This window comes from Falco peregrinus, chromosome 14, assembly GCF_023634155.1.
Source record: "Falco peregrinus isolate bFalPer1 chromosome 14, bFalPer1.pri, whole genome shotgun sequence".
NCBI classification, from domain to species: domain Eukaryota; kingdom Metazoa; phylum Chordata; class Aves; order Falconiformes; family Falconidae; genus Falco; species Falco peregrinus.
Genome location: NC_073734.1, coordinates 24,054,377 through 24,082,366, shown reverse-complemented (window position 1 = coordinate 24,082,366; position 27,990 = coordinate 24,054,377). Strand labels below are relative to the sequence as shown.

General features: G+C 51.7%; 1 protein-coding gene across 3 annotated transcripts; it reads right to left on the bottom strand.

Annotated features, from left to right (window-relative positions):
• Window positions 1-5: 5 nt before the first annotated feature.
• CSNK2A2 (casein kinase 2 alpha 2) lies at window positions 6-27,990 on the bottom strand. Of its 3 annotated transcripts, XM_005233621.4 has the most exons (12): window positions 27,635-27,879; window positions 27,288-27,399; window positions 16,319-16,420; window positions 15,397-15,447; window positions 9,233-9,292; window positions 6,975-7,058; window positions 5,727-5,837; window positions 5,415-5,516; window positions 4,994-5,094; window positions 4,154-4,302; window positions 3,860-3,953; window positions 6-438 (listed from the first exon to the last, which is right to left on the bottom strand). In XM_005233621.4, the coding sequence occupies exons 1-11, from the start codon at window positions 27,736-27,738 to the stop codon at window positions 3,877-3,879; spliced, it is 1,053 nt and encodes a 350-aa protein (XP_005233678.2). In that variant the 5' UTR covers window positions 27,739-27,879; the 3' UTR covers window positions 6-438; window positions 3,860-3,876. The 3 variants fall into 3 exon arrangements, with proteins under 3 accessions (XP_005233678.2, XP_027637068.1, XP_055675112.1); XM_027781267.2 differs by lacking the exon at window positions 6-438 and having other exon boundaries at window positions 2,434-3,953; window positions 27,694-27,990; XM_055819137.1 differs by lacking the exons at window positions 6-438; window positions 27,288-27,399; window positions 27,635-27,879 and adding an exon at window positions 22,239-22,413 and having other exon boundaries at window positions 2,434-3,953; window positions 16,319-16,416.

The following is a 27,990-nucleotide window of genomic DNA, read 5'->3' as shown; positions in this document are numbered from 1 at the left end:
ACTGCTTCTTTTAAAACTTTTATTCAACAATATAGAGTTCTTTCAATTATCATAGAGAACTGTCCATCGTGATACTACACCCCTGTGCCCTGGCAGAGTGAGGCGCAAGCTGGCCAGCCATGGTCTGTCAGAGGTTGTGGGGGAACAGCCAGGATGGAGGAAGGAAAAACTAACCAACTGCTTTGCACACCCTTCACATTTCCATGCTTTCTGGGTCAGGAAGAGCTCAACAAGGAACCAAAGGCAGAAGAACCTTTAACACTTGGAGGGAAGGGCTGCAGTCACAAAGAGGCGAGTGCCATCCAGCCAGGCGTGCTGCCCCGCTGTCAGCCCTGCCTGCGCCGCACAGTCTGCCCGCCGTCACTCTACACGCGCCGGTAGGATGTTTGATTTGGTTCGCATTCTGCTTATGGAAAATTGGGAGCAACAGCATCGGACCTGAGGAGAGATGGGAGGAGGGAAGTGAGCATTACAGGGCACTGCCAGCTTGACACAGCGCTCCTCCGGCAGCAGGTGACAAGGAGACAGATGAGCATGTCACCCCACGTCCTGCCGCCCTGCTCCCAGCCAGCCCAGCTGCCCTGCGTGCCCCTCCGGACACGGGGACAGCAGGGGATTCTCAGCCTGCTTTGGAAGGCTGGCAGCGTGAGAGGGGAAGGCAGAGCCAAGCAAGGAGACAGAGTCCAACAAACCAGCACTTTGATGTGCAGCCATACACAAACTTGGACTTTTTTCTCCCTAACCTCCAGTGTTAAGTCTCCCTCCGCTGCTGCAAACATCTCCACCAAAGGCTTCTGTTGTGCCATAGCACACTTGCAACAGGCACAGACAAGCTGGAGAAGTTGCTTACCGCATCCCTCAATAGCTGCTGTGGTTCTGGTTTTGAGCCTTTCCTCTTATAAGGCACTCAGCCAAACTTGTGCTCCACCTCTGCTAGGGAGCTGGGGCCAGGCCAGCCGAAAGGCCAGGATGTGCACCAGGACTCTCCCAACTTTCTCCAGGAGAAAGCATATGAAGATGCACATTCTCCAGTCTCCTTACTTCCTAAGGACAAGACACCACAGTCTCCTCCAGCTCCTGGGGCTGTCCCTACGGGCAGGATGCCACTTTGCTAAGGTCCGAGGAAAGCAGGGCTGCCTGCTCCCAGTGCTGGAGGGGCCGATGGCTGCAGGAACTGGCCCGAGCTGCAGCCAAGCATCCCCCGCCCCGGGATCAGGAGACTCCACGCCCTCCTTGCTTCCAGGCTACACTTGCTCAGCTGCCACATTTCCCTCTGGGATGAATCTGTCACAGCTTATCCTACTCTAGAACTGGGGTAGGGATGCAGAGAGATACACGGCAGGTTGTTCCAGCCCTTCTGGTTACCGCAGCCAGGGAAAGCCATTTACCCATTTCACTCACTGGGAAAAGCATCCCTCTTCCTCTGCTTAAGGGTACCAGGAAAGAATTTCTGACTCAGGCTTACAGAACTGATACTTCCCGAAGCACCACCCTAAAACTCCACCATCAGGTTCGGCCACTGTCAAGCACTCGTACAGAATGATCAACATTTTTCACCTACCCAAATTCCCACACTGAACCCACTGTTCTTCCCCACGCCTCTTGTGCCTTGGCTCTCTGGAAGTTGGGAATGGCAACACAAAGGAACTGGAAAATGGGTGAGTTTCCCTCATAGCAACTTGGACAGGCCACAAGAAACATCCACTCCTTCCTCAACTCAACAGAGCAATTAAATACATGTTTAAAATCAGTTCAGAAATTGATGTCAAACTCGCAAACGATCCCTGCTGGTATTAGCACAGCTTAAGAGCAGAAGAGACCCACATCTCAGGCCAGGCAGCCTGCATGTTGGGCAGATGGAAGAACAGAGGGCTGGAAACACTCGCCGAAGCCTTCAGCAGCATCTGCAGGAGAGTTAACGCTAAGAAGGGTCCTGTGGCACAGACGGCTCCTCAGCCTTGACACTGATAACTGAGACCATGCACTGGTCACACCTCAGGGTGCGAGGAAAGAGCTACTCCCTGCTCAGCACATCTGCAGAAAATGCCATCAACTCAGGCTGCAAGGAGACAAGCATGGGGGAACGCACATGGAGAACCCCCTGCCTCCAGCCATGCATTGGTGACTTCTCATCTGACCAGCCACGGAACAGACCGACCGAGACACGGGCCAAGCCCAGGGTACCACCACAGCCAACTCCCATGCTGTACCCAAAATCTTGCACCTCCTCTGCGGCCCCACAGAAGCGGAGACAATCTGCCACAGTGAAACTCTCAGGGCTGACAGCATGAGGAATTGCAACCAAAGGCTAAGAGGTCTGAAAATACTCAGACAAGAGGGGCTGGAAAAGCCAACCTGCCCTCCTCAAGGAGGCAATGCCTTCAGCTCTCACCCTTTCTGACTATCCCATAGATTTGAGACGGCAGACGTTCAGACGTATAGATATTTATTGGTTTCAGTGAATTATACAAATGGATTGACCTGCTATCGATGCCAATAGAACTTTATTAGAATATGGAATGTAAACAGATGTTTCAAATAGAAACATTGTAACCTTATAAAAAATTAACTATTTCGACAATGCCGCAGAAGGAAATTCTGTGTTTAGGTGCTGGTGGGAAAACACTATCTCCAGCTTCTACATTTGAGTGTCACCAGAACCACTTGATGAAGTTACACACAGAACCAGTAGAGGAGGCAACTGTGAATTGTGGGGCTATAAAGCCATCGAGGGATCTGATGAAAGAATCCACAAGACGAACCCCCCACCCCCCACAACATGACCCCAGAATTCAACAAATGGCTGACTGTTAAAACACTACATTGGATCCCAAGTCCTGGATCAGTAGCTGCACAGCCCCCCTCCCCGACAGACCACGCCGCTGTTTGCTGACCCCTGCCCCTCCCTGTGCTCTCCTCCCTGTCCTCCTCTCCACTCCCCCATCCTGCGGTGCTGGATTGAACCGCTCCAGAGCTGTGCTCTGGCACAAGTCTGCAGATGGCATGAATTCTCATGGGAGCCACGTCATGAGGTACGTGGTTGCACACCTATCACAAGAAATCTTGCAACACTGACTTTCCTGAGCTCGGTGGGAAAGTCTGGATAGCCCCTCCCCTCTCCTGCCACAAGAGCAGCTCTCACATTCACAAGTTTCCAAAGCAGGTCTATTGAGTTTCTTCTCAGAGTGAGCCTTTGTCAAACACACCTGGAGGGGGGATCCACCTCCCCCCAGCAGCCTGGATCAGCGCCTTTGTTTTAATGCTCTAAACCAATCCTGAGATGCTGCTGGGTTTGTGGGCTGTTTTTTGTTGACACCCCCCCCCCCACCTCCCCCCTTTCCCCCAACATTTGCAATTGAAACTAGAATTCAAGGGCCAAATTCAAGCCCAGAGTGAGCAGTAGGACTTGGACCTCAAAACAGAGTTGCACCTGCTGACCCCCAGCCTGAATTTGGTTCGTCCAGAGTTTACAAGTCAGAAAGGCATGTTTAGTAAGAGGCATGCTAAGGGCTGATGGTGGAACGACCAAGTTGTCCCCACCAGCACGGTGGGGAAGGCTGGACTGAGAAGGAAGAGAAAGATCCATAGAGATGTGAACCAGAATCAGTTGTGTTGAGCCCTGGGGGTATCACTACATGTTTAGCTCTTGCAAGACCATTTGCCCAGGGCTTTGGTACCACAGGGTTAGAGTTACATTAACCACAACCACCAGAGAGGAACTGAGGTTTATGACACACACACCCCCCAAGGTTAGATTTCTGCTGAGTATAAAGGGGAGGGGAAGGGGGGTGTCCTTGGTTCTTTTCCCTTCACTGTGTGACCGAAGGTTTTGCTTTTATTTGTAAACATCTTGAATTACCCGTCGTTTTCCAGTCTTCATCGCGCTGTTGTCAGGCCACTGGAGAGCACAGCGTTTTCAGAGCTGGGCTGGGACTGCTCCTTCACCACTGGATCTGGAGGAGACACAAACCAAGCAGGAAGGGGAAACAGCATTTTAATAAAGTGGAAGCTCCACCCTGGCAAACACTTCCAAAGAAACTGCCCTCAAAGCCCACAGAGCTGCTAAGGCTTTCACAGAGCAGGGAGCCCAAATTTTCCCCCAGAACCCAAGACCCCTCTCCATCCAAGCTGGCCCCAGCTTCTCCACACTCACAGAAATAGGGGTGCTCCATCGCCTCCTTCGCAGTCAACCTTTGTTGATGGTCATATCGCAGGAGCTTGTCCAGGAGGTCTAGGACTTCAGGACTGACCAGGTGTCTGTTCTCACTGTGGATGAAGTTCTCCCAGCGCTTCCGGGAATGCCTGCAAAGGGACCAGCTCTCACTGCCCAGCTCTGACCTGCACAACGGTACCCAGAGGTCCCAGGAGAATCACCCGCCACTATCCGCTTCTGAAAAGGGACGGCTGTGACAGACTGCCTGCAGCTCTTCCTGGCACAAGCTACTGCTCAGCCAGCACTTGCCCAAGGGGTAAAACCCCATTCTTTAGGTACACAGTTGTGAGGATGCTCTGTGCCTGGGAAAGGCACAATATTGCACATTCCCTTCTGTTTACAGGCATGAGACAACAGCATGCAGCAGGCAGGGTGACACCCTTGGGACCAGAAGTGCTCTGGCTAGCCAGCCAGCCTCACAGAAGCTGTCCTCACTATCCCATCCACCTCCAGTCCTTTTCAGAAATCTCAACTGGGAGATTTTGAGCCCCTCAGGCCACACTCAACTCCAGTGTCTACATCTCCCACTTCTAAGATGTCAATGAGCAGGAGAAGGAAGAAACAGCAGATGGCTTGTGGCTCCCGGGAGAGACAAAGGCAAAGAGCCTGCACTTCAGCGACCTCCTGAGATGCCATCAGCAGCCAGATGGGAGATCTGCAAGCAGCACTGTGACTCAGAAGATCAAAGCAGGCCCTTGTTGAGAGTCCTTCAAGGGGACGGACACCTGCTTATCTCCCTCTCTGTGTTACAAGGAAAAAAGGCAGCACTTCTCTACTTACTGGCCCAGGATATCATTGAAGTGTGGGTCCAGTTCTATGTGGTATTTCTTGAGATACCCATACAGCTCATCTGTGCCCAGGACCTTTGCGATGCGAACCAGCTGAAACAAAAGGCATGTTGAGAGAGAGCAGAAGGGCAGGCCACCACTCTTCTGCACAGGCAGAGCTGCCCAAATCTAAGAGCCCTCCTGGGAACATCCCAGATGGAAGGAATATCTCGCTTGAAACGTGTTTTTGCAACATGTGCAGAAAACAAGTCTCCTACACAAGGCAGTGAAGCATAATCCCAGATGACTTAACTAAGCACATAGCAACATCCTCCCAGCCTGGTGGTCCAGTCCCCAGAACCTCCCCCCTATACACGCAGAGATGAGGCAGCGACAAATGTCTCATGAAGTAAGCCAGGTAGCAAAGTCTTTACTTGATCATAATTGTCCTGGCCGTGGAAGAAGGGCTCCTTTCGGAAGATCATGCTTGCCAGCATACAGCCTAAGCTCCACATGTCTAAGCTGTAGTCATACATCTGAGGGGAAAAAGGAGAAGCTGTCAGGAAAGGCATGCTCACTACAGCCTGGTTCCCCAGCCACACAGGCAACCTCAGCCTTTTCACTTCACAGCCAGCCTCCTTCCAGCCTAGGCAATGCCCTGGGAGGCAAAACCAGACAACCCAAAGGTGGCCAAAGTGCAACCACAAGTGGTATCACTGGCTAGCAAGGAGGAAGCAGACTCTTACTTGGTAGTCCACAAGGAGCTCCGGTCCTTTGAAGTACCTAGAGGCCACACGGACATTGTATTCCTGAGCTGGATGGTAGAATTCGGCTAGACCCCAGTCTATGAGCCGCAGCTGAACATGCAATAAAGAGACACAAAGTCAGGAGCCGGTTAGGCTGAAGCCACATTGGCCAAACCTCTCGATCCCGTGATTGAATCCCAAGCATGGAGCTTGGGATGCAGGGAGGTGCACCGAGGACAGAAGATGCTCTCAGCAGCACTCTGATCAGGGTCTTCTCCTTATCACCAGCTGGTGGGGCAAAGCCCAGCTTAGGGAGCTCCTCTGCCTCCCGAGTCCAAGCACACTGTTACTGCTGGGCAACTGGGTCCTTAACCAGTGCCACCAGCCACAGCGGACAGGTCATCGTATACTAGGAAACAGGCAAAAGCCAGTTGTCTTATCCCACTGCTTAGAGGGGCTGGGCCAAAGGCAGTGTTCCTTTTAACTGGAGGCTGAGAGCAGGAAATGAGGCGGGAGGGGGGGCCCACCACGTTCTGCAAGGCAGACCATCTTGTCCACAGCCACAGGGATGGATGACCTGCCATGTTACTGAAGGACAGCAGTTGTAGTAAGAGATTTCCCCCTCCTTATAAACCTTGCTTGTACAGCCACCGCTGACCGACAGGCAGGGACCTATGGACCAGCAACCAATTTGCTGCTGCAGATCCCAGGTGCCCGGGGAGACAGGGACGCACAGCACCTGATGAGGTACAAGTACCACGATGGGGCTGGGGGCAGCTCCCTGTGCTGCCCATTTCCATGATAGCAAGTTGGGTACAAAAGTTTTCTGTGACCCAACTAGCACACCCCAGAAGTGAGAAAGCCACTGCGGGACAAGCAGGCTGTACCACAGGAGGAGCTTATGTTCCCTAGGTAAAAATATCCACGTGTATTTCAGACAAGGCCACCCTTCTGTTCCCTACTGCCACACCTCCCCAGGTGGAGATTAACAGCCCAGGCCTCATCTTCTAAGCAAAGAAACCCAGCATGGGTGGCTGCAGGGAGAAGAGCAACCTCCAAGCCGTGGGCTCCCACTGTAGTGCTCCCCAGTGGGACTTTGGCCATCTCCTAATGCTGGCACGAGCGGAGGGAAGCCGGTAAAGAAAGGTTAAAGGGGTAAGTACAGCTGCCCAGGCTATGGGTACAGAGGTGTCAGAATTTCAAGTTTCCCTGGAAAAACCGTACTTGTAAGCCCTGGTGCCACAATACCTTTTTCTGTTGGTGGTCTATCATGACGTTGTGGGGTTTGACATCCCTGTGCATGATCCCCATGCTGTGACAGTAATCCAGGGCCTGGCAGACACACGTACATACATTAGACATGTCTGTAACCACAGCACAGCATTAGAAATAGACAGTTCTGGGCCAGGAGCAAGAGCGCCCCATTCATGAGGAAGTGCTGCAGCCCTGGCACAAGAAACTGGCATTTTCAGCTCTTATGCTGCAGATGATGAAGTGACAAGGTGGCAACAAGACTATTGATTTAATGTATTGCAGTCACAGGTCCTGGAACAGTGTTCCCTGCACAGGAGCTTCGATGCTCCTTGAAGAACACGATGCAGAGAGGTGTCCCACCTGGTGGCAAGCCCAGTGCTCCAACCCTGTGTAGCCCTGTACTTCCTAGGCCATGTTCTCTTCCCCAGAAGGGGATGATTCTTACATGCATATATAGTTTTATGGCCTTCCAGTGCAGCTTTCCACCTGTGTCCAAAAACACACATATGCTAGAAAGTCCCCTCTGCCCTGCTCATTCGAGCCAAACCTGCACTTACAAAAGGCAAGTGACAGCACGCAAGGGAGAGTGAAGCTGCTTAAAGCTCAAAGGCAGGAGGCACACATAAGCTCTCCAGTTCTGTGACCTTGCACCACTTGCCCCCCCATGCAGCTGTTCCCTTGAGCAAGGGGGCGAGCATGTTTTCTCATCTCCAAGGGGGAGGGAGATCCATCTATCAATATATATCAGATGCTCAGAGATCTCCAGCAGCACGAAAGGAGGGTACAGCCTGCAGTCATTCAATATCCAAGACATCAGTGCCAGGGAAGTAACACTGTCCTTGGGCCCCTGCCGCAGTGGGAAGCACAGGAGGCGACAGCTTCCATCACAGCAAGACCTCAGGGAGTACCCCTGCAACGGCACACGGCCTTGCAACCAACAGGAGTCACAGCAAACAGTGGTCCTGGGATACAGGAAATCTCTAACAGGTTGGACAAACTGCTTCCAGGGATGAAGCTGTCCTAGAGTCTTGCTTGTCTCAAGGCTGGATCATCTAAACCTCATCACCCCTCCTCCCACCCTAATCCCAGGCTGCCTCAGGCTCCCTCCAGCCTTCAGTAGGAAGGTGTTTCACTTGCGGACAGGTGCAGCAAGCATGGGGGTGCAGAGAAGAAAGCCTCCCTCAAGCCCACTAGATCTGTTTCAGGAAGTCTCCTGCAGTCACCAAGTCCTGGAGCACAACGGGCTTTCCCTAGCCTGTCCCACTCATTTCCAGAGGCAGGGGACCTGCAAAGAGCCAGCTGAAAAGTTCTGAGGCCCTGCTAGGACCTGACACAGCCAAGCTGCTGCTCCAGCAGGTCAGTGCAGAAAAGCCCTGGGATCAGCTGAAATCTGTAAGCTCTCCCTAATGCCCTGCTGCCTCCTGTGTCCTGCAGCTAGAGACCCCAGAGAGGCATCGCAGCAGATCTCACAGATATGCCATGCAGCTCCGGGAGCATTTCCATGGGGAGGGGCAAGCTAGGCTAGTAAAGAGGAGGTATTTACGGCACTCCTCACCCTTCATCAGAGGGGCAGGGAAAGCTTTGGCTGGGAGTCTCAAAGGAAAATACCAACATTACAACAACATACAACAGCCAGCATAATCAGAAGCTTTGCTCCTCAAGACCACATTCATGGGGTTCTGGGCCCACAGGGCACTGAGCTGGTCAGCTTGTTCTTGAAGTGTCCTAGATGGCCCACCCAGAGACACAGAGGTCTAAGACCAAGTGGGCAGAAGTCACCTTCCGGGGCTGCATTTGAATACAGCAGCAGAAGAAAGCCTGGAGCTGGCAATCCCTCTCTTCCACTCTCCCTAGCATGCTAAAGCGTCCCCAGTTCCCCAGCCCCGCAAAGACCTCTCAGTGCTGGGTCTGGCTGGAAGGGAGTTGATTTTCCTCATGGCAACCCAAAGGTGCTAGACATCAAGCACAGCCCTACCTGGCAACTAACAGTCACAAATGCCTCACGGGGAAAGAACAGACCCCAGAGAATGTGAGACTCTTTGCAGGTAACCAAAGGTCCCCAGTTTGGCTGTAATACCTCACAACAAGCCAGATAACCAGGGAAGGTTTGGGAAGAGACCTGGTTATGAGACATGGACTCTGCATTGAACACAAGAGAAATAACTGCTTAGCAGCACTACCCCACGAGCCCCGCTACTGCCTTTCTTATTCCTGGTCTCCCCATCCAGACTGCCATATGCAATTCAACTCACCTTCAGCAGCTCATACATATAAAACCGAATATCAAAGTCTGTCAGGATCTGGTACAGTTGCTGAAACAGATTTGGGGAGGGAGGGAACGGGGGCGGGGGGGGGGGAGGGGGGAAGAGAAACAAAAATAAATACTCCAGATTAGGATTAGTTTTGTTTCCTGCACCCCACCTGTCTCCAATCACTGACCCCATTCCAGATCCCCTGTGAACGTTGTCACTCCCGAGGGCTGTCCTGGCCTCAGATCTGCCAGGGTTACATGCTAGGAGATCCAGAGAGGACACAAGAGCTCCTGTGAAATGCTACCAGGATCATTCAGACCTATCATGACTTCTTTCCAGCAGGAGACAGGCAGGCTGTCTGTCCAAGGAGAAGAGAGCAAGCTCTTCAGAGCATGCTGGAGTTGCCACAGATGATCTTGCCTCTCTGTTCACATGCACAGTCATCACAGTGATCTGACAACACCAACAACAGGATTCAGAGGAGGCAGGCTGGGAACACATGGGTAAGGTTTCTGAGTGCTCAAGGTGGGGCAGGGAGAGGAAATCATTAACCAAGGAGCGTGGGCTGGGGAAGCACAAAGGGTAGACACAGCCTCAGAGCTGCGGAGGCTCCCCTCTATCCCAGGATAAAGGCTAACGCAACTCGACAGCACAGAATGCTCGTGGGGCTCAGAGGGCACAGCTCCGAGTCTCAGGGAAGCACTTGTTGCCCGCGCATTTGCCACCCACCCCTCCTCTGCTGTCCTTCTGTGGCTGTTCATGCAGAAGTGACAAAGATCCAGGGTGCACTTTAACCTGCACCGTGCCACCAGCACCATCGCTGGAGAGAACTCATCATCCTGCTGCTCCCACACCAGGTCACAATTGGCCCCAAATCTACCTTCTGCTCTGTATCTGTCCGTGGCAGCAGTGCCAGCCTGACCCTACCGGACTGTGCCCTCATCCAGGGAAAGCAAGGTGAGACACCAGGACAGGGCAAGGAAGGACATTCACAGGGCAGCAGTAGAACCAGACCCCTCTGCCCTCTCTAACCAATAAGGATCATCTCACAGCTCAGTCAAATCACCAATTGCATCAGCACTGGAGCCAGCTGCCCATCATGGGCACCACTTGGCAGCTTCAGGAAAAATCTGAGAACAACGGACTAAAATTCGCACTCCAAGAAAGCAGCCCTGGTCCTGGATTCCCTCCAGGCCCACAGAGAGATCCTCAGGATCCTCTCTTACTTAGGGTCAGCTCCAAACAGCCCCACCACCCCCAGTACTGCTCTGGGAAATCATTTGACAACATACAAGTATCACTTACACACACAGAGCTTTAAGAGCTTCCAGGACACAAGGTGCGTTGTATTCTCATGAGCTGGGATGATGCTAATGCTTCGGAGCAACCCACTGAAGCAGGGAGCAAAAAAGACATAGCCAGAAGCTACAGCAGGGATAGATTTCCTGACTTGGTTGCACATGGCTCTGATGCACGGCCCAGGGCCAGCAGAGGACAACTGAGCCCTTCCAGGAGCCCATATAAATGGCTTGCTTAGGTAACGAACACTATGGGGGGGACAGAGATGCTTAAAACATCTTTCTGGGAATCACTACCCTATTCAGCTTCAGCTGGCGACATCAATGCACCTGGGAAGGAGAAGGGCAGGAGAGGCAGCAGCAGAACAAGGCTAGATCCCATCTTCCCCATTCCCAGGCTTCTCTACCTCTGGCTGCCTATAAGCAGGGAGGGGATGGAAGGGAGGTCACCAGTGCGTTTCTTCTCAGGCCCACGATGCTGTAGCTTCACTGACCCATAGCCTCCAGCAGAGGTAGTGGCTGGGCAGCCAGCTTTCAACAGACTTCCCTGGAAAAGCTGCCTGTGAAATCCAGCACACCTGACCCTCCCGCTGCGCCAAGGCTGACAGTGGCTGGCAGCGCCCAGGCTCCGCTTGCTGCAGGACCAGTCCCTGCAGAGGCACGCTCAGCCTCGCCACGGGCAGCCGGGGGATGCAGAAGGCTTTGAAGCCAAGGGAGCCAAGGCTTCCACGGCAAGTGGGTCCCACACAGCGGCTGCCCCAAGAAGGCTTTGACAGTGGGCTCCAAATCCCCTTCGCTCAGCCTAGCAGGGCAGAGCAGACACTTCCTTAACAGACACATCCCACACTCTGCTCTTACAGCTGACCCTTTGGAGTAAAACCATCAGAAATGTCACTGTGGGGATCACTCAGACCCAGCTAAATATCTGCTCTGCTAGTTGCCAGCACTAAGGATCACACAAGGCCTCAGAGACCTGGGCTGGTCTCCTTTCTCCATACAGAGCGTGAGGAACGGCCAACCTCACCCACAGTCAGCCTCTACCCCTCTCCAGCTTTCAGTGATATTTTGGCACATGTCACGTAACCCACTGTGGACTAATCCCGTTAGTGCCCAAGGAGGCAGAGACATGCTTCCCCTCTCCATGGGGCTGACAGGGGTTGAATACTTATTCTTCGCCCTTGACTAACACAGCTGGCTAATTGCAGGAAGCAGCACCTGCAAAGCAACAGGGTGGCTGCAAGGAGCTGTCGGAGGAGAGAGACACTGCTTTGGGGTGCGGGGTAGGCAGCAGCAAAAGAAAAGGGAACAGTTCCCAAATCATCCTGGCCTCGGCAGCCATGCAAGGGAGGAGAATTCTTCATACTTCTCCATTGCCTATGCAGGGCAAGAACTATTTTTTAAAATAACCCTAGATGTACAAGGATAAAACTCATGAACACATTTCCTTCACAGCAATTTGGCCTGAAAACTGACCATGGTGTAGGCTAAGTGGAAGATTTGACTCAAAAGCCTGCTGTCCCCACAACTCCCGCAGGCAGAACATCCTGAGGCAACCTTTCATTGCTCACCTTCCTTGCCCATCAAGGAGCAGCCCACCTTCAGCTGCAAACCTGCTGGTGTGTTTTAAGAACAAACCAGCAAACTCAACCGTCTGCTCCCTTCTTTCCTGAGGGATTTGCCTCTTCAGGGCTACAAATGGCACAGAACCAGGTATGCACACAGACTACACAAAATGTGTGACAGCTGACAGTGGCTGAAGGATAGGTGCCTCATTTCTAGTTTGAAACCAATCAGCCAAAGACATTAAATTTCACAAGTTACTCAACTGACTGCGTTACTCTGCAGCACAGCTATCATTTAAGGCAGATGATTATGGGTAGCCTAAGTGCTCACAGACAACAAGTAATATAGTAGGTCTGAAGAGAAATACTAGCCCTGTACACAAGCTGCCATCCTCATGCAGCAGAATATGCATTTAGTCTAGTTCCAACTCTTCATCCCTGCAAGTGCAAAGCCATCACTTTCACAAGAGCCTAACCAGGTAATTGAAGAAAATGTAATCAGCTCCTTGGAGCTACCATCTAATTCTCCTGTTTATACCATCATTTAAAAACAGCCAAACCCTGTGGAATACCAAGCTTGCACTTCTCATCCAGAATCATCCACAGCCATGGCTTAGGCCCCACAGAACTGCAGGTTCTGCCCATGGACAGAGTGCTGAGGAAACCCAGCAGCCATCGGCATGGGACATGAACAGTTTCCTGCCATTTGAATGGGCAAAAGGGTGAAAGTATTAACATTAACCAAAAAATAATAATGTTGAAGGAAAGAAATTGCCAGAAAGGAGACAACTGAGGACCCATCCAAACTCGTGAGCGACTATTGCCAACAGGACAGAGAAAAACACAATCCTGTAAAATGGTCAGCAATCACTTGCTGTACACAGGTCGCCCTAAGAACCCCCTCACACACCCTGAAGGTGATTTGCCAGCAGGATGCACGGTGCTCGTCAGTACTGCTGAATCCAGAAGTCAATGCAGAGATGGGCAGATCAGCAGCAGCCATGCCAAAACAAAGAAAAGAGGTCCCTGTCACCAGGATTAGCTCACATGACACTTCAACAGAATTCGGCTGCCTGAGGAGATCAGGACTGTGGAGCAGAGGGGACAACGACTGGGTGCTCTCCAGCTGCTTCATGTATAGAGGTATAGGGCAGGCCAAGACCTCCAGCACAAGTGGTCTCATCTACTCTGTGCACTCTCTGCATGCCGAGGCACCTCAGAGCAAGGGAAGAGACAGCTTGAGAGCCTCTGTATAGAAGAAGATATCCATAGGTACCCATGAGTAGCAGCAGCTCTGTAACCTGCCAGTTAGCTGCGGCCCCCAAAACCTACCCAAACAGGCAGCAGAGCTCATGGGAGTGTAGCTCAAATAACCCACGTGCCCCATAGTAGCTACTGAAATTCAGGTTACAAATCAACTCCGAACACAAGCAGTCACACTGCATGCCCTGGGGGACACACTTGCATTTCCAAGACAAGTTATTCCTGCCTTGTACCAATCAGCATCAAAAGCATCAGTACTTTCTGTCTTGGACTTGTACAGCTGGGAACCTGGACTTCCTTGAGGAGCCAGGCTTTCTACTAGGAGCCTAGAAATGATCCGCTGCAAACTCATGTATTTGCCTCTAATGCAACAGCCAGAGCTAAGCACTGTTACTTCTGCTGCGGCCAGACCAATGCTGCCTTACCGGCTGCAACAGTGCCTGCAATGGCTCTCGGCGCGGCTGGGATGGCTGACGTACCACGTGCCCCAAGCCCTGCATTTCTCACTTAGGAGTCCCTGTTGGCCACCGGCCTGAAGTCACTACTTAACACTCCACTTTGTCAATACATTTCAGTTACTGGGTACCATCTTTGATGATAATTTTTTTCCTCTAACGACATGACAGAGTGGTGTAATCACATTTTGACTAGGAGACACACAAAGCAATCCTCAGCAAGGTGTGCTGCTGCCCTAGCAACCTATTTTATCTCAAGCCATATATCAAAAATAAAGTTAAAAACTTTCCCGCATCAGACTTGTGAAGAGTCCCTGGGTCACCAGGAGAAGCACAGGGGCACATTCCCAACGCACACGCAGTGTTGGAACAGCCCAGCTGATGTCAATGAAGTTCAGGCAAACCAAGCCTGCTTTAATTAGCCCTGAAATTCCACCTCATAGCACTCCTCTCAGGGCTATTTACTTGATGGAGGCGACACTCATTCTCCCCAATCAGAGCTGTCTGGGCAGACACTGCTGTGACTGTTATTCTAGCTTCTGCAGTAGGTCTATACAGGAGGGCACTACAACTGCCACCGCCAGTACGGCTGTGCACAGGGTCCCACCCAGCAGGATTCAGCTCACCAGACCAACCCCAGAGGGACAGAAACAACACATGCTGCCTCCCAGCATGCAGGGCTGCAGGTAAGATTGTCCACGGGCCAGCTGACAAGCTGCCCTCTTTCCACTGACACCAACCCAGGGTCCTTCTCTGGGCGTTTGGTGTATCTGCTGAAACGGCATCCTACAAGGCACGTACCTACACAATGCTCTGGCACCGTCCCGCTACATGGAACAGAAGAGATCTCTGCAGGAGGGGATGACTGCTGGCTTTCTAATGGCAACTACTCACTTAATTCTCCACCAGTGACTTAATGACTGAGGGTACAGATTCACAAGAGGGAAGCAAAGATACCATTAAGACGGGTGTGCCTGCTTAATAATATATCGCTTTTGTGTATCAGCTTGCTGCTGCAAGCCAGAAGCGTTTCAGTAGCACAGGCAGCTTGTAGCTGCACTCAGACAGAAAGACCCCAGTTTTGGGAAGGAGTGATACCACTTGGAGCACCCCAGAAATCTGGAGCACCACAGCCTCTGGCAAGCAGAAGAGCTCTCGATACGCATCCATGACTGCTCAGCCCCTCCCCCCAGGCCCACTAACAGTGGGAGACAGGCTCTCCAGCCTCTGCCACCCCACACTCCCCAGGTCTGAGGGATTCCAGCCCAGATCAGTGTCACCTGCTCCATCAACTGCACTGCTGTAAATAGAGCATCACAGCACATGGATTAACATGACTAAACTGAGAGGGGACTAAGAATACCTAACCTGTTGAACTTATTCCTCGAAGCTGGGAGGAGATTCAGCACACAAGTTTTTTATTTCTTCCCATCTAGAGGTTTCTCATTTACAGGGGGAATGAAGGTCAAGCTGACATAGGTGAAAACTCCGAACTCCCCCATAGCCTGAGGAACATCTGACAACCCAAGACCACAGCACTCGACAGAAATGGGAAGCCTCCCCCCTCCACACTCAGGCAGACTCACCTTAAAATCTGTGTTATTGATGTACTCAAACACCAGAGCAGGGGTCTTTGACTGCAAGAGAGAGAGAGAGTCATGGTTTAAAACAGCCTCTTGACCTTTCTTTGCTCCAAGAGACCTGGCAAAGCTTTTGCTTCCTACCCAACCTTCACTGTGAAGAGCGAGGCAAGAGCAGGACAGGAAGAGAAACACAGCCCTGGTACGGCAGCAGAGGCAAGCCCCGCTTATAGCCCACACATCAAGCACCCACACAGAATTTTGGCCAGTGCTGCTCCTCCCCACGCTATGGGGAAGAGACAGCTGAGACGTGGGCAAGGCAGAAGATGTCATCAGGGGCTAAGGCCTCACAGCCCATCGCAGGAGGAAGGTCAGCCAGGACTGCCAATGCTACACCAGCATCATTTCCTCTTCATGGCTGCCAGCCGGGAGTCACAGTCCTCAGCCAGCTGCTAGTCAGAGAAAACTTCCCGGGAACGGGGTAACTGTGGCAATGCAGACAAAGGATACGACCTCTGGTCACTGGGCAGGACAGCAACCAGAAGGATGAAGAGTACTTAATGCCCAGTTGCCCTGGCAGATACTTACATCCCAGATGCCAGACAGAGCCGGAAGGCTACAGGCTCTGCTTTCCTACAGAAAACTTGTAGGGCTACAAAACTACTCCCCAGCCAACCACGGGAAACTCACAGAAGGGGTGTAAAAGGGTCTGGGAAACACAGAGAGGAACATGAGCCCATCCAAACCAACCCACCTCAGGAGACCCTAATGAGCTGGACACTGCTCACCCCTGGCTGCCACGAAGGCACAGGCAGAGGCAGCACCTAACCTAAGCTCAGAGCAGAAGTTACGGGGCGGTGCCTGCCCCATGCCTGCAGCCAGTGGGGAGGCAAGCCCACCACACACAATGTGACACACAGGCACCTACCACTGGATCCTTGACAGTGTCAATCAGGTTAATGATGTTGGTGCCACCACGTAGATTCTCCAGAATCTTAACCTCACGTTTTATCTTCTTTTTCTTCACTGGCTTAAATAGACAAAAGAAATTAGAAGTGAGAGTCCTTTCAGAAATTAACACTGATTTCTGCCACCAATTTTGACTGGAATACATTACCTCCCCTCCTCTCTCTGCTCCCACCCTCACAAGGGAACGTTTTTAGCTTCAGAGAGGAGACAGACACATTGCATGAACTAGCATCTCTCTCTCGTCAGTGAAAGGTTTCCACTCACCAGGGGAAAATGAAACCACTCTAGACAAACATAATTGTGACTCCAGTAACTGTGGTTAAAAGCACCTTGGACTGCAATGTAGAAATCTCAACACACTCATTCTATGTTATACATTTAGAGCCACAGGACAAGCACGGTGGAGCTCGTATCTCAGGTTTTGTTTACCAGCACAAACCATTTTTTTAGTCCTTAATCCCACCCCATTTCCCAAAGAGTACTTTAATTCAATGAAGCGACAGCTGAGAGTCTCCAACACCAAGACTTCTAGTAAGCTCAGACACTGCTATGCCTAACTATGTGCACGTGTCTTTTGCAACCACCTCAAGAGCACAGACCCAACTGCACTGCATGCCATTGCATCCATATCCCATGATTATTTTTAAAGCCTACAGACATCTGAACAGTTTTTGACTCCTCCTCGAATCTGCGCAATCCCAGGAACTCACTTTGCAATGTAAGCTTTTCTCTGGACATCACCCTGCAGAGAGTGACAAAGAACAGCTGGTCCCAAGGCAGGGGCTTGGAGGTTGGGTTAGCTTTTACACTCACTGATCCAGGTTCACTTCAATGCAAATGAACAATCATTTTTGTAACTCATCCACTCCTGGGACAACTCTAGCTCTGTGCCTGCTTGAAAGGAAAGGCAGCTTGGAGCAACTAAGCGGTGAGGCTTTTTAAATGAGCCTTGGCTAGTGATTGATGTGGACACCACCAGCTGCAAGTCACTGAGTCTAGCAGCCCTTCACTGCAGAGCTGGACATCCCCCCTGCACCAGCGGGACCACTGCAGAGCCACCTTGCATTGCCGCTGCCCTACCTCTGAGGTTTGATGATGAAAATCACTCCTCTCCAGACATGTAACTTTCTGAAACATTCACCATCCAGCATGGGGTCTGGTGTGCGAGAAGGGGAGCAACAGGGAATGGCAATGAGGTATGAGGCACCTTATTACCAAAGTGACGCATGTGATCAGATGTCTGTGTGAAGGACAAGGAGCCACAAGAGCTCAACAGCTCGTGCTCACTGCCTTGCCTCTGCCGCAGCCTCCCACTCCAGTGATGGTTGCAGAGTGCTGATGGGGCAACTCACACTCCTGTTACAGGCAAACCCAAGGCAAGTCCTGGTTTCAGACCCCTCACAAGAATGTACGAGCAGATGGGAGAAGGAACAGAAGCTTTTTATGCAGTGGGAAAATATGGCATTTATGTAAGTGATAAAATATGCCATCTTTCTAGGCTCTTCAGGTGGATGAAACCTTCAGATTCGAATCCTGCCCTTCTCCTCTTCCAAGTTAAAAAGCCGGAACTAGACTTTCAAGCCAAAAGATGAGAATCTCAGCCTGAAGCAAAGTGCCAAAAATAACACCAATGCCGGCACAGGGAGCGTCAGCACCTCGTAAAGACACTGCGGAAAATGGCAGCAAGGCCACCACAGCTGTCAGCCAGCACTGGAGCGGCGCAGGGCAGGGGTCACTGGGGAGGGAGTGTCAAACAGCCCTGGGGCAGTACCTAGGCACGGCTGGAGCTGGAATCAGCAGAAGTGAGGGAGGGCTACATTTCTGAACCTGAAAGGAAGATGCTTCATTAGGGACTAATTTAATTTATGTCAGCATGGGAACAGACACCACCCTCGCATCGCCCACACGCACTGATCTTACCAGAAGGCCAAGATGGAATTAGAGGATGTGATTCGGTTATTCTGTTCGTCCAGCGAGGCAGATGCACACACAGGCTATTTTCCAAGGAATTTCAAAGAGGGAGTTGAGTGACAGCCATCCTGAAGACACTCGCTGAATGGCCTGGCTACCAAGAGATACGCATCACAGCCTCTCTACTGCAACACCGGCACCTGACGAGGAGCCGAAACAGTGCCTGAACACAGCCAAGAGGACCCCAAGCCCACTCTGAAATGCCTTTTCCTTAGTACTGTAGTTATTTCAAGGGCCTTTTGCATGAGCTAAGTAGGGGAAGATATCCCTCTGAGATTTCCCTTTCTCCTTCCATAGCAACACCACTCCCACTGGGGCAGGTGACGTTGTCTTCCAGTCACTTCCATGTTTCCACCTTTTTCAGGATGGCAAAATGATGCCCTGCGTGATCTCCACCAGAAATATACCCCTACCCACAGCACACTTATTAAAAGACATGAGCAGACAGAATCAGAGACTTTTGGAAAAAAGGGGGGGGGGGGGGGGAAAGGAAGTTGGTAATTTTTTAATGAAATGCCTGCAGATAATCACCACCAGCAGCATCTCTGACATCACTGGGGGAAGACACTCCAGCACATACTGTCTCAGAAAGAGGGAGAGTTACAAGCCACTCACTGTTTGTGCATTTTCCTGCTAAGCCGCAGCAGCACAGAGCTCAGGCCAGGTTATCCACACATGGTAACGCTACCTCCACACTGTAAGCAGCCCATCATCAGAGCACTCTCCCTGCCTGCAGCCAGTGGTCAGGACAGCGTGTTCCATCACAGGTAAACAGGGATGAGGTAGGGAGAAATGCCATGGGCTGTAACGTCATCTTGCAGGAAAAGATGTTGCCTGGAAGTTTCCTCAGAGAGCAATGCAGGGGAACAGAGTACTTCCCCATTTCAGATTTGCAGGCAAAAAACAGTGGCAACTGCTGGCCTCCACCCCACCCCACACACCCTACCAGCCTACCCAGCCACACACCCCCTCCTGTCCCATGCCATTGCTCCAGCCAGAACTGCAAATGCCCTCTACTACCCAAAAGCACATCACCAGGGCTCTGGTTTTGCCCAGTAACTGAATCCAAGCCCAAGCATCGGGCAAGTCAAACACCTTGGTGCAAACCACTCCAGCATGCAGCCAGTACTGAACTGGAACTAACTGTTCACAACCAGAGAAACTCTGCTGACTTCCCTCCTGTCCCCAGACCCCATACCACTGAAACCACAGGCAGTCAGCAGCATATCCTCCAAGGACCAGGATTAAGTCTGGGTTGCTACAACTGTCTCTCAGAATCACTCGATCTGTCTCTCCAAGGATGCTGACTCCAAACACACATGGATTAAATGTGAACGGAAGCTATTATGGCCTCCAACCATCTGCCTTTCCCAGCAGGGGTGGCTTCTAAAACACCAGCCCTTGCAGCCAGAGTATTTTTAGCAATACTCATTCAAGGCTATTTTATTAAACCAGTCTATGAACAGCAGCATTTCAAGTTGTGTTTCCTACATGGCTCAGCCCCCCTGCCCTGGGAGGGGGATTTCCAGCAGAGGAACGGAGCAGGAACCTAGTGGACAAAATCAACTGCTCCCAAGTGTGATCCACCTGTGTTTGCAAGGTGACATTTCATACAGGTGGAGACTCCAACTTGATTTGTTCCCACAGCAGAGGCATTCCAAAGCTTTCCTCCATGCTGGGATTCTCCAGTGACCAGTATGAGTCAAACCCTCACTGCAGCCTTTCCCTCTGAGACAGGCTCCAACAGAGCCCCTCTGCTCTATGCAAACACTTATTTCCATGAAATCTGTAGAAACTTGACAGCTTGGAGACTTCTGTTGTATTTGGTTGAAATTGGCCAACCAGTGCATAAACTACTGGGGGGGGAGGAGGGGGAGAAAGTCTGACAGACAGCAGGATTGCATAAGGCTCGTTTCCATAGGAAACCAGGCTAAAAGACATGTCTCAGTTTAACTGTGTCTGCACTGGGAGGGGTTTAATTACTTCAACTGCAGCAGTACTCTTAGAACAACAGGACTGTCTAGCACAAGCCAGTTTTCCAGTTTCCCAGGAAATTGCTTCCTTCCTCAGGCAAACTGGAAGTGAGGTGGCTGTAGACAGTGGAGACAAAACATGCAGCTCACGGCTGCCCACTATGCTGAGTGCCCAGAGCAGAGGGACAAGGTGACCTCCAGCCACAGAATGGTCTCTGCTAGACCTGGCAGCTCTGACTCGACTGTCCCCAGCCAGCCACCCTCTGCTGCAGGTCTCCCACCCTACCAGGCAAAAGGATCCCACAAGCCCTTTCAATCCACTCAAAAATCAGGCAGAAGAGGCGATGACAGTGGCCTTTGCTCTCTCAACTGCCTTTGCCCAAAAATCACAGAGCATCAAGCGATGGCATCCCCTCTGCAGAAGTGAGAAATAACATGGGATAAGTAGTTGCTTTGCAGTCAGGTACATGCAGAAGAAAACACCTCTCCGTGACCAAAAGATCAGATCCTCAAGTCATTTTCCATGAAATCATATAAGCTTGTAAGCAGGGAAGGAGTCCAGCTGCAGCAAACACCAGCTGGGAAAATTAACATTGTTTGCTAAAATAAACTTTTAAATACAAGGCTGCAACCATCACTTCCTGTCTTGAACGAATAAATGGCTGCCTGTTTAATCATCTTTTTTGCTTGGTTTCTAAAGCAAAGGGAGTACACTCTTCCATCAGATGCTTCAGTTCAAGCCTTCCCCACCAACCTGGGGACCCACCGCCTGAATTCAAGCGAAAAGAGAAAATAAATTTGTTATCCAAAGTTCTCTGCACTCTTCCACAATGAGAAAGAAAAGTATGACCAGGAAGGCATGTGAAATATGAGTTAAATCCAAAGCATAAAAATAATTTTCATTAGCCAAAAGCAGACCGCCAGGCAGTGCACACGCACTGCTAGCTGAGAAGCACACGTACTGCTCTGAAGGAGTCACCGAAGGTGCAGGGTTTTGCCCAGCAGGTGCTCTGAAAAAGAACTGGGGTTAGCGCAGCGGGGAAGAAGGTTTAGCAGTCAAAAGATACAAATCCATGAGAAACTAAAGGAATTTATTCCACTACCCTGTAAAGAAAAAGATTTATTCTCTGCTCACCAAAACTGAATAGCCCAGAAACACCACGATGCTTCCAGTGAACAAGCTAGGCAATCTCAACACACAACATCCAGGACCAGCAAAAGGCTTGAGCAGCATCCTTATGACAGGCTTTAAACATTTAAAAGCCAGCACAAGCAGCTCATTCGTCTCTAGCAAGTATTATTGAAAGGATCACAATAATCGGCCTATAAAGCCTGATGCCAATTACTCAATAGGAAAATTGGCTTCGGAGCAGCAGTGCTTATTTTGCCAGACATCAGCTGGGAAACCAAATAATCGTATTCACAAGAGCTACAAAATCAAGGAGCCCACTTAGGTTAATATTCTGTTGGTTGTTTGCACCTTACAACTTCCATTATGGGCACTCAAACTTTCCCGAGCTGCTCTTGAATTTTAGAAAAGAGGGGAGAAAAACCTACCCTGAAACTGCTAAAGCACTTTTGCTTTTTTATTTAAGTTTGGTAGAAGACACCAGCACGTGTTTTGAGGGTAGTGCCATTCTTTCCCTCAGAGTGCCTTCCCTCCCCTCACAGCTCATCCCGAAACAACCCTCCTGGGGCTTCAGGACTGCCCATGACACATCGAGACTTCTGCAGTCAGCTAAAAGGGAGATGCCAAAAGGACCAAGCCCCGATCCCCACCACCAGCGTTACAAGGGATGAGAATCATTCTTTCAGACTCTGCCCAAGGCCACTGCGAACAGACAGGTGCAGTAACTCACCCTCCCCCACGCAGGAGCCACAGTTTCGCAGCTCACCAGCTCCTCGGTGCTAGAACACCACCACAAGAGTTATCACCTGCGTCTCCAGGCCTCTGCGAGACACTTGGTACCGTCTCAGTTGGTCGCAACTCTGAACAAGGCTGGACTCCAGCAGGCAAGTGTGCCAAGCTCAGTGTGGGCAACTGGTGTTCAAAAGAGAAGAGCTGTGTACCCAGCTCTCTTGCAAAAGGGCTCATTTCAAGACTGCCAGAGGAGGAAGTGGGCCAGGGAGAGCTGATTCAGTGCATGCAAATGCAGGAGGAGCAAGAGACGCAGACAGCTACCAGGAGCAGGCATTGAACAGCTTTGATGGAAGGTCACCGATGCAGTCAAAAGCTCCAGCCTGAGGGCCCAACATCATCCAATGCTATTTCCCTGTGCAATCCCTTCTGCACACTAGCACAGAAGTCAGTTCAGCCCCCATCTAGAACACGCTGCTGACCTATGTGGGCTTTAAAGCTTTTAGAGACAAAATTCACCAGAGCCATAGGGCTACCTCCCCCAAATGGTTCTCTAGCTACCAGAGTGATAATTTGAGTTCAACGTTGGCAGGACCTTGCAGCAGTGCCCATTATGAGCTGCAGCTCTGGAGGGTTCACACAGCCCTAAAAGGGGGAACAGGGGAAAAACAAACCCAAACAAACAAGAATGCATTTGTGAAACCACGTACATGGTTGAAAGTTCCAGTTCACGGAGTCAGCACAGAGGGACAAAAGCCACCAAAGGGGAAAGGGGCTATTTCATCACTGCTGCAGAACCTCCATTTCACTGGTCCCTCTCCTTGTAACTGCATTCTTCCCCTAACCTCCGCCTGCGTGTTGTGCCTATGCAGACAGTAACTATACAAGGAGACAAAACAGTCTCTTTATGTGATAGGTTTAATGCTCCACAGGCAAGTAGAGTGTACATAGAAACATACGTGCATCAGGAAAGCAAGAGGACTCTGCACAGAGCTGACAATATGGATGCTGTAATCTCCACCTTGAGCGGACACTCTGATGGTAATCGGTACAACAGAACGGGCTGCGAAAGGCGCTGTGGTACAACTGAAGCTCACTGACAGCTGTAACTGTAGGTAACTTTAACAGCAGCATTCTTGCCATAAAGAATCTCCCATAGAAGTTACAAGCAACATGGAGAGTTTATCTTTGGCTTTTACAGTGGCAACTTGCAATGCTTGTTCGCATCCCCCAAGAACACCGCTACCCGAGAACAGAGGATTCACTTTTCAGGCACGCAAGGAGACTGGCAGACACTTCGGAGCTGCAGCAGAAGAAGCAGCGAAATGAGAAGTTCATCAGAGACAGCACAAAGGCTTCAGACTGACCTCAGCAGCCCACCAAAACTCTAAATCTATGTGGCTAGGTATGAAAGAGCAGAGGTGTGCTTTAGATACCTGCACTGGATGTAGACAACACATGATTCACTGGAAACAAAGTCTCAAACTTCCTTTGTACATGTCAAGGAAAGTCAGACCTCATCCTGGGAGACAAACCTTAGTGTCACATTTAAGCAAGACACAAAAGCACATACAGAATGTGTTCACACATTCCCTCTTCCTGGCTTGGCCCGCCCCTTAGCATGTAGGACGCATGCCCACAGCTGTACCGAGGCCAGCCACATTAAAAAGCCTACAGAAACCTCTTACACCAGCTAGGGACTGCAGGAGCACAGCTGTGGGCTAACTCCATGACCTACTACCCATGAGGGGGTAGAAGGATCAGTTCAGTGCAGAGTCCTCCACTACCTACCAAGGTGACTTCAGCCCCATGGCTTTTTTTGCTGAACCTTTGCTCCCTAAACAGGCTGAAAAAGTGGGGAGTTGCCCTCTGCCTCACTTCTCAAAATAAAAGCTTTTGGAGGATGCTTGGCAGGGGGCGTCTGTGTGGCAAACCAGGGCTCCTGCCTCACTGCTTTGCACACACTGTCCTACCACAGCATGTCCTGAAGTCTAGAAGCGACCTGCTTTTGCCTCTTTTTAGAAGAGCTGCAGAATTTTCTGGGAAAAGTGACATTAAGAGCATCATAACTGCGAAGAAAGGCACTTGACCCAGGGAACAGTAATGATAGTCATCTGCGTGACCTTAATTCTGCTCCTCTGCTGACACATGTTATGACCACAACTACCGACACGAGCACACCCCATTTTCCTGTACGATTATGCCCAGTCCTGCACTTGGGGTAGCAAAAGAAAAAGGCAACACTGGGTACTCTCCAGGGAAACGAGGCATCTTGCTTTATGCAAGCCCAAAACGCCTGGGCCACTGTGATACCAGAGCCATTAGCTCCCTGGCCTTGTCCAGTGCTAAAGTCTTCATAGGGCACTTAAACAAGGCAAGTGGCTGCCAGAAGAGGAAGAGCAGTTATCTTGTTCATGCAGCACTAGACTAGGACCTATGCTCTAGTCTCAGCTTTGTTGAGGCTAAGGGACTTGCCCAAAGTCACACAGGAAATCTCTGTGGCTCAGTTCTGCATCAGAGAAGGGGTGATAAAATTTCCTGACCTCTCTGGAGGCGGGTACAAGATGTTCAGGTAGCACAGCACCAAAGAAGAGGAGGAAAAAAAAGGCGGCAGAAGTACTTGCTACACACCAACTTGAGCTCAGTAAGGATAAGCTGCTTCAAAGAGCAAGGCTGGGAAGACACATCAGTCACCTCCCATGAGCCATAGATATTAAAACAGTGACTCTTGATAAAAATCACTCTAACACGTAACATAAATTGTCCTCTCCAAAAACGTTAAAGAGAAAGGAGCAATCCATTGCCCAGCAACAGCAACAGTCTTCCCCTTTGTCCCAACCCTACAGCCACACAAAAACGTGAAAACTTTCGGTTGCATTCCCCACCTCACAGGATCCAGCCTGAATCAGCAGGAACAGAGACACCCAGCCTCTTTGCTAAGGCTCCACTGTAGATACATGCAATTATGATTGCAATTAAGTTTGAGTCTAGCTACAGGAAACCAGAGGCACTTTCCACAGATCAGAGTGATGTTATTGCCACACTTCATGTGTTTTCATAACGCACACAACACGGTGCTCTGAAACTCACTTTTCACTGACCCACTTTCCAGTGAGAAGAAAGTTCATCTTTATTTATCTGGACTTTCTGCTTTTCCTTGCTCACTCACAGGAATGCTGTCTGCATGCTAATGCAAGGGGGGGGAGAGCCAGGGGAACTGGTAGCAATACCATCCACTTCAAATCTGGGACAATCCGGTCCCCTGCTCGCAGGGCATTAAGGCAACACATTCAGGCCCCAAGGAGAAGGAGCACCCAGCCGCCCTCAGATGACTCTTGCCAGCTGACTCACAGCCCAATGCTGACAGGCTCCCTAGACATGACAGAGCTCGGCTGCCACGGGGATAGGAGCATTGCTCCAGGGGAGGCTCTTTAGGCTGGAAAGAGTAAAGGAAGAAAATTTCTGACTACTTTCCCTGCAGTCTCTTCTAAGCCTCATTGTGCATTTCTGCATGGGACAAGGCCTAGGATCTCAGCAAACCACAGCAGTCCCGAAGACACCATCAGGGGGTCCACAGCAGCATGCAGAAGCGCATTTCCCCCAGCCAAGCCACAAGCCATCTCACCTCAAAAGCCTGCTTTGCACTGGCTACCTTTGACTACTCACTCATAGCAGAAACTCCTGCCTGCCCCTGCTTAAAAAAACAAAACTCAAAACCACGTTAGCATCCAAAGGAGGAGGCAGCCCAAACAGCATGCCAGCGGAACTCAGCTCTGTGAGGACGAGTGAGCTTCAGCACTCTGCCCTGATGTCAGGCTCAGCCACAGGTGCTCTCCCAAACAGCTCACCTGGCCACCACCTTTACCACAGCCAAAGCACGGGTATGCGTACTTCCTCCCAGAGGCAGACAGGAGGTCGTACCTTGCCTCGGAGCGGTGCTGGACAAACCATAACAAGTTCTCTCAGAAGCCAAAGAAGATCCCAAGGAAGCAGGCACAGTGAGCGAGTGAGGATATCAGCAGAGACAACCAGCCACACTATTGGAGCAATGTGGCAAATGCCTTAAGGCTACAGCCCTGCAGAGAGACTCGTGTCCTAGGTAGCTGCTGTGCTAGTCTTAGTGGCTGCAAGGGCAGATTAAGCTCAAACTCCCCTGCACGCTGCAAACCAACGTGTGCCCAAATTCTCTGGAATACCCATGGTCAGACGCTGGCTTCCATGTGCCCCTGGGGAACGAGTGACAAGTGTTGCTGGTTCAACAAGTGACAGCCACAAGTGTCAGCCAAGCTGAAACCAAAAGCACCCCAACTCTAACCTTCCATTTCTGTTTTTAACACCCCCAGATCAGCAACACAGATTGCTGCTAGGACAGTTACCACAGCTCACCACGAGCCTGCTGCTTCAGTGCTGAGCACAGTGAGGTGTGCCCTGCAGTGGCTAACCCATGCTTTCAGCCATCCCAAACTCCAACCCATTACTGTCGCACAAAGCTCCCCACATGCTGACCCCACTAAGGCCAACACATCAGAATACGGGTTACTGATGCTGACAAACTTCAGATGGCCTCTTTCGGTCTCCTCAAGTTTCCATGCTGTTTTTGGCCTGCCTGTGGTGAAGTTCTTTTGCATGTCAGATCCTCTAAAGGACAGAATATAAAATTTTGCCTGCTTTTTTGACTGCTGAGCACCCCACAGCCTGGCTCTGAAAAGGCCATATGCCAGCTGCCTGGAGGTTAAGAGAAGGATTCCCCCCTCCAGGCTTCACGTCCCTATTGACACGGCAGTGCCTGGGCTGTTTTGGACAGGCATTGCCAGATACGATTTACTAAACGCCGGCAGCACATGCAATGCTATTCAAATGGCAGAACTCATGGCTCTCCTCCTCCAGAGGAGGTCTCAGCCCAGAGCTGTCTGTGCTGGACAGAAGAGGTGGCGACATCAAAACATCACTACAGCACACGGGACACCGAATCCATTTCCAAACCCACCATCTCGATGTCCTTAATGGGAAAACACGAGTTCTGGGATGAGGGAGGAGCCGGCACAGTCCTTTGGCCCGGCCAACCCAACCCTCTTCCCCTCGCTTCCCGCCACCGGCAGCGCCATCACCATCAACGGGACACTCACCTTGAGGATCTTCACGACAACCCTCTCGTTGTTGGTGATGTTGATGGCCTCAAAGACCTCGCTGTACTTCCCTCGCCCGAGCTTGCGGACCAGCTGGTAGTCGTCCTGATTGCTGCAGGCACCGAAAGGGGGGGTAGAGGATAACTGACAGGGCAGCAGGCCGGGGATGGGGGAGGGGGCCTCTCCCAGCCCCCCCGCAGCCCCCCCGGGACGCCCCAACACGGCGGGGGACGGGACACGGACACACGACGGGGGACTGGGAACCCGCCCCGAGGGCTAAGGCCCGCGGGAGGGTGCGGGACTGCCGGCGGCCCGAGGAGGGGGGGGGTCCCCGCGGGGCGCTTTACCCCCAGCTCGGGACGTGCGCCTCGTAGTCCCAGTACTCGCGGCTCCTCAGGCTGTTCACCTCGGCGTACACCCGCGCCCGGCTGCCGGCGGCCGGGCCGGGCATGGCGGCGCCGGGCGGCGGCTGCAGGAGGAGGAGGAGGGCGCGGGGCCGGCGCGGGAGGCCGGCGAGGCGGGGCGCGGCGCGCAGGAGGGCGACGGCGGGCGGCGGCAGGGCCAGGCCGGAGCGAGGCGGGGCGGGGCCAGCCCGGGGGCGGCGGGCGCGGGGCCCGCGCGGAGCGTGCCGAGGCCCGGGCCCGGTGCCGGCGGCGGCGGCTGCACCCTGGCCCGGCCCCGAGCGCCGCGCAGCCAACCCGGA

What these genes read in the sequence shown, in the direction of transcription:
- CSNK2A2 (XM_005233621.4), bottom strand. Translation starts at nt 27,738, where the DNA reads ATGCCCGGCCCGGCCGCCGGCAGCCGGGCGCGGGTGTACGCCGAGGTG. An exon ending in TTCAATGATATCCTGGGCCA is followed by an intron (nt 4,303 to 4,993) that starts GTAAGTAGAGAA and finishes GTCCCTTTGCAG; the next exon opens with GCATTCCCGGAAGCGCTGGG. An exon ending in GATGGAGCACCCCTATTTCT is followed by an intron (nt 3,954 to 4,153) that starts GTGAGTGTGGAG and finishes TGTCTCCTCCAG; the next exon opens with ATCCAGTGGTGAAGGAGCAG.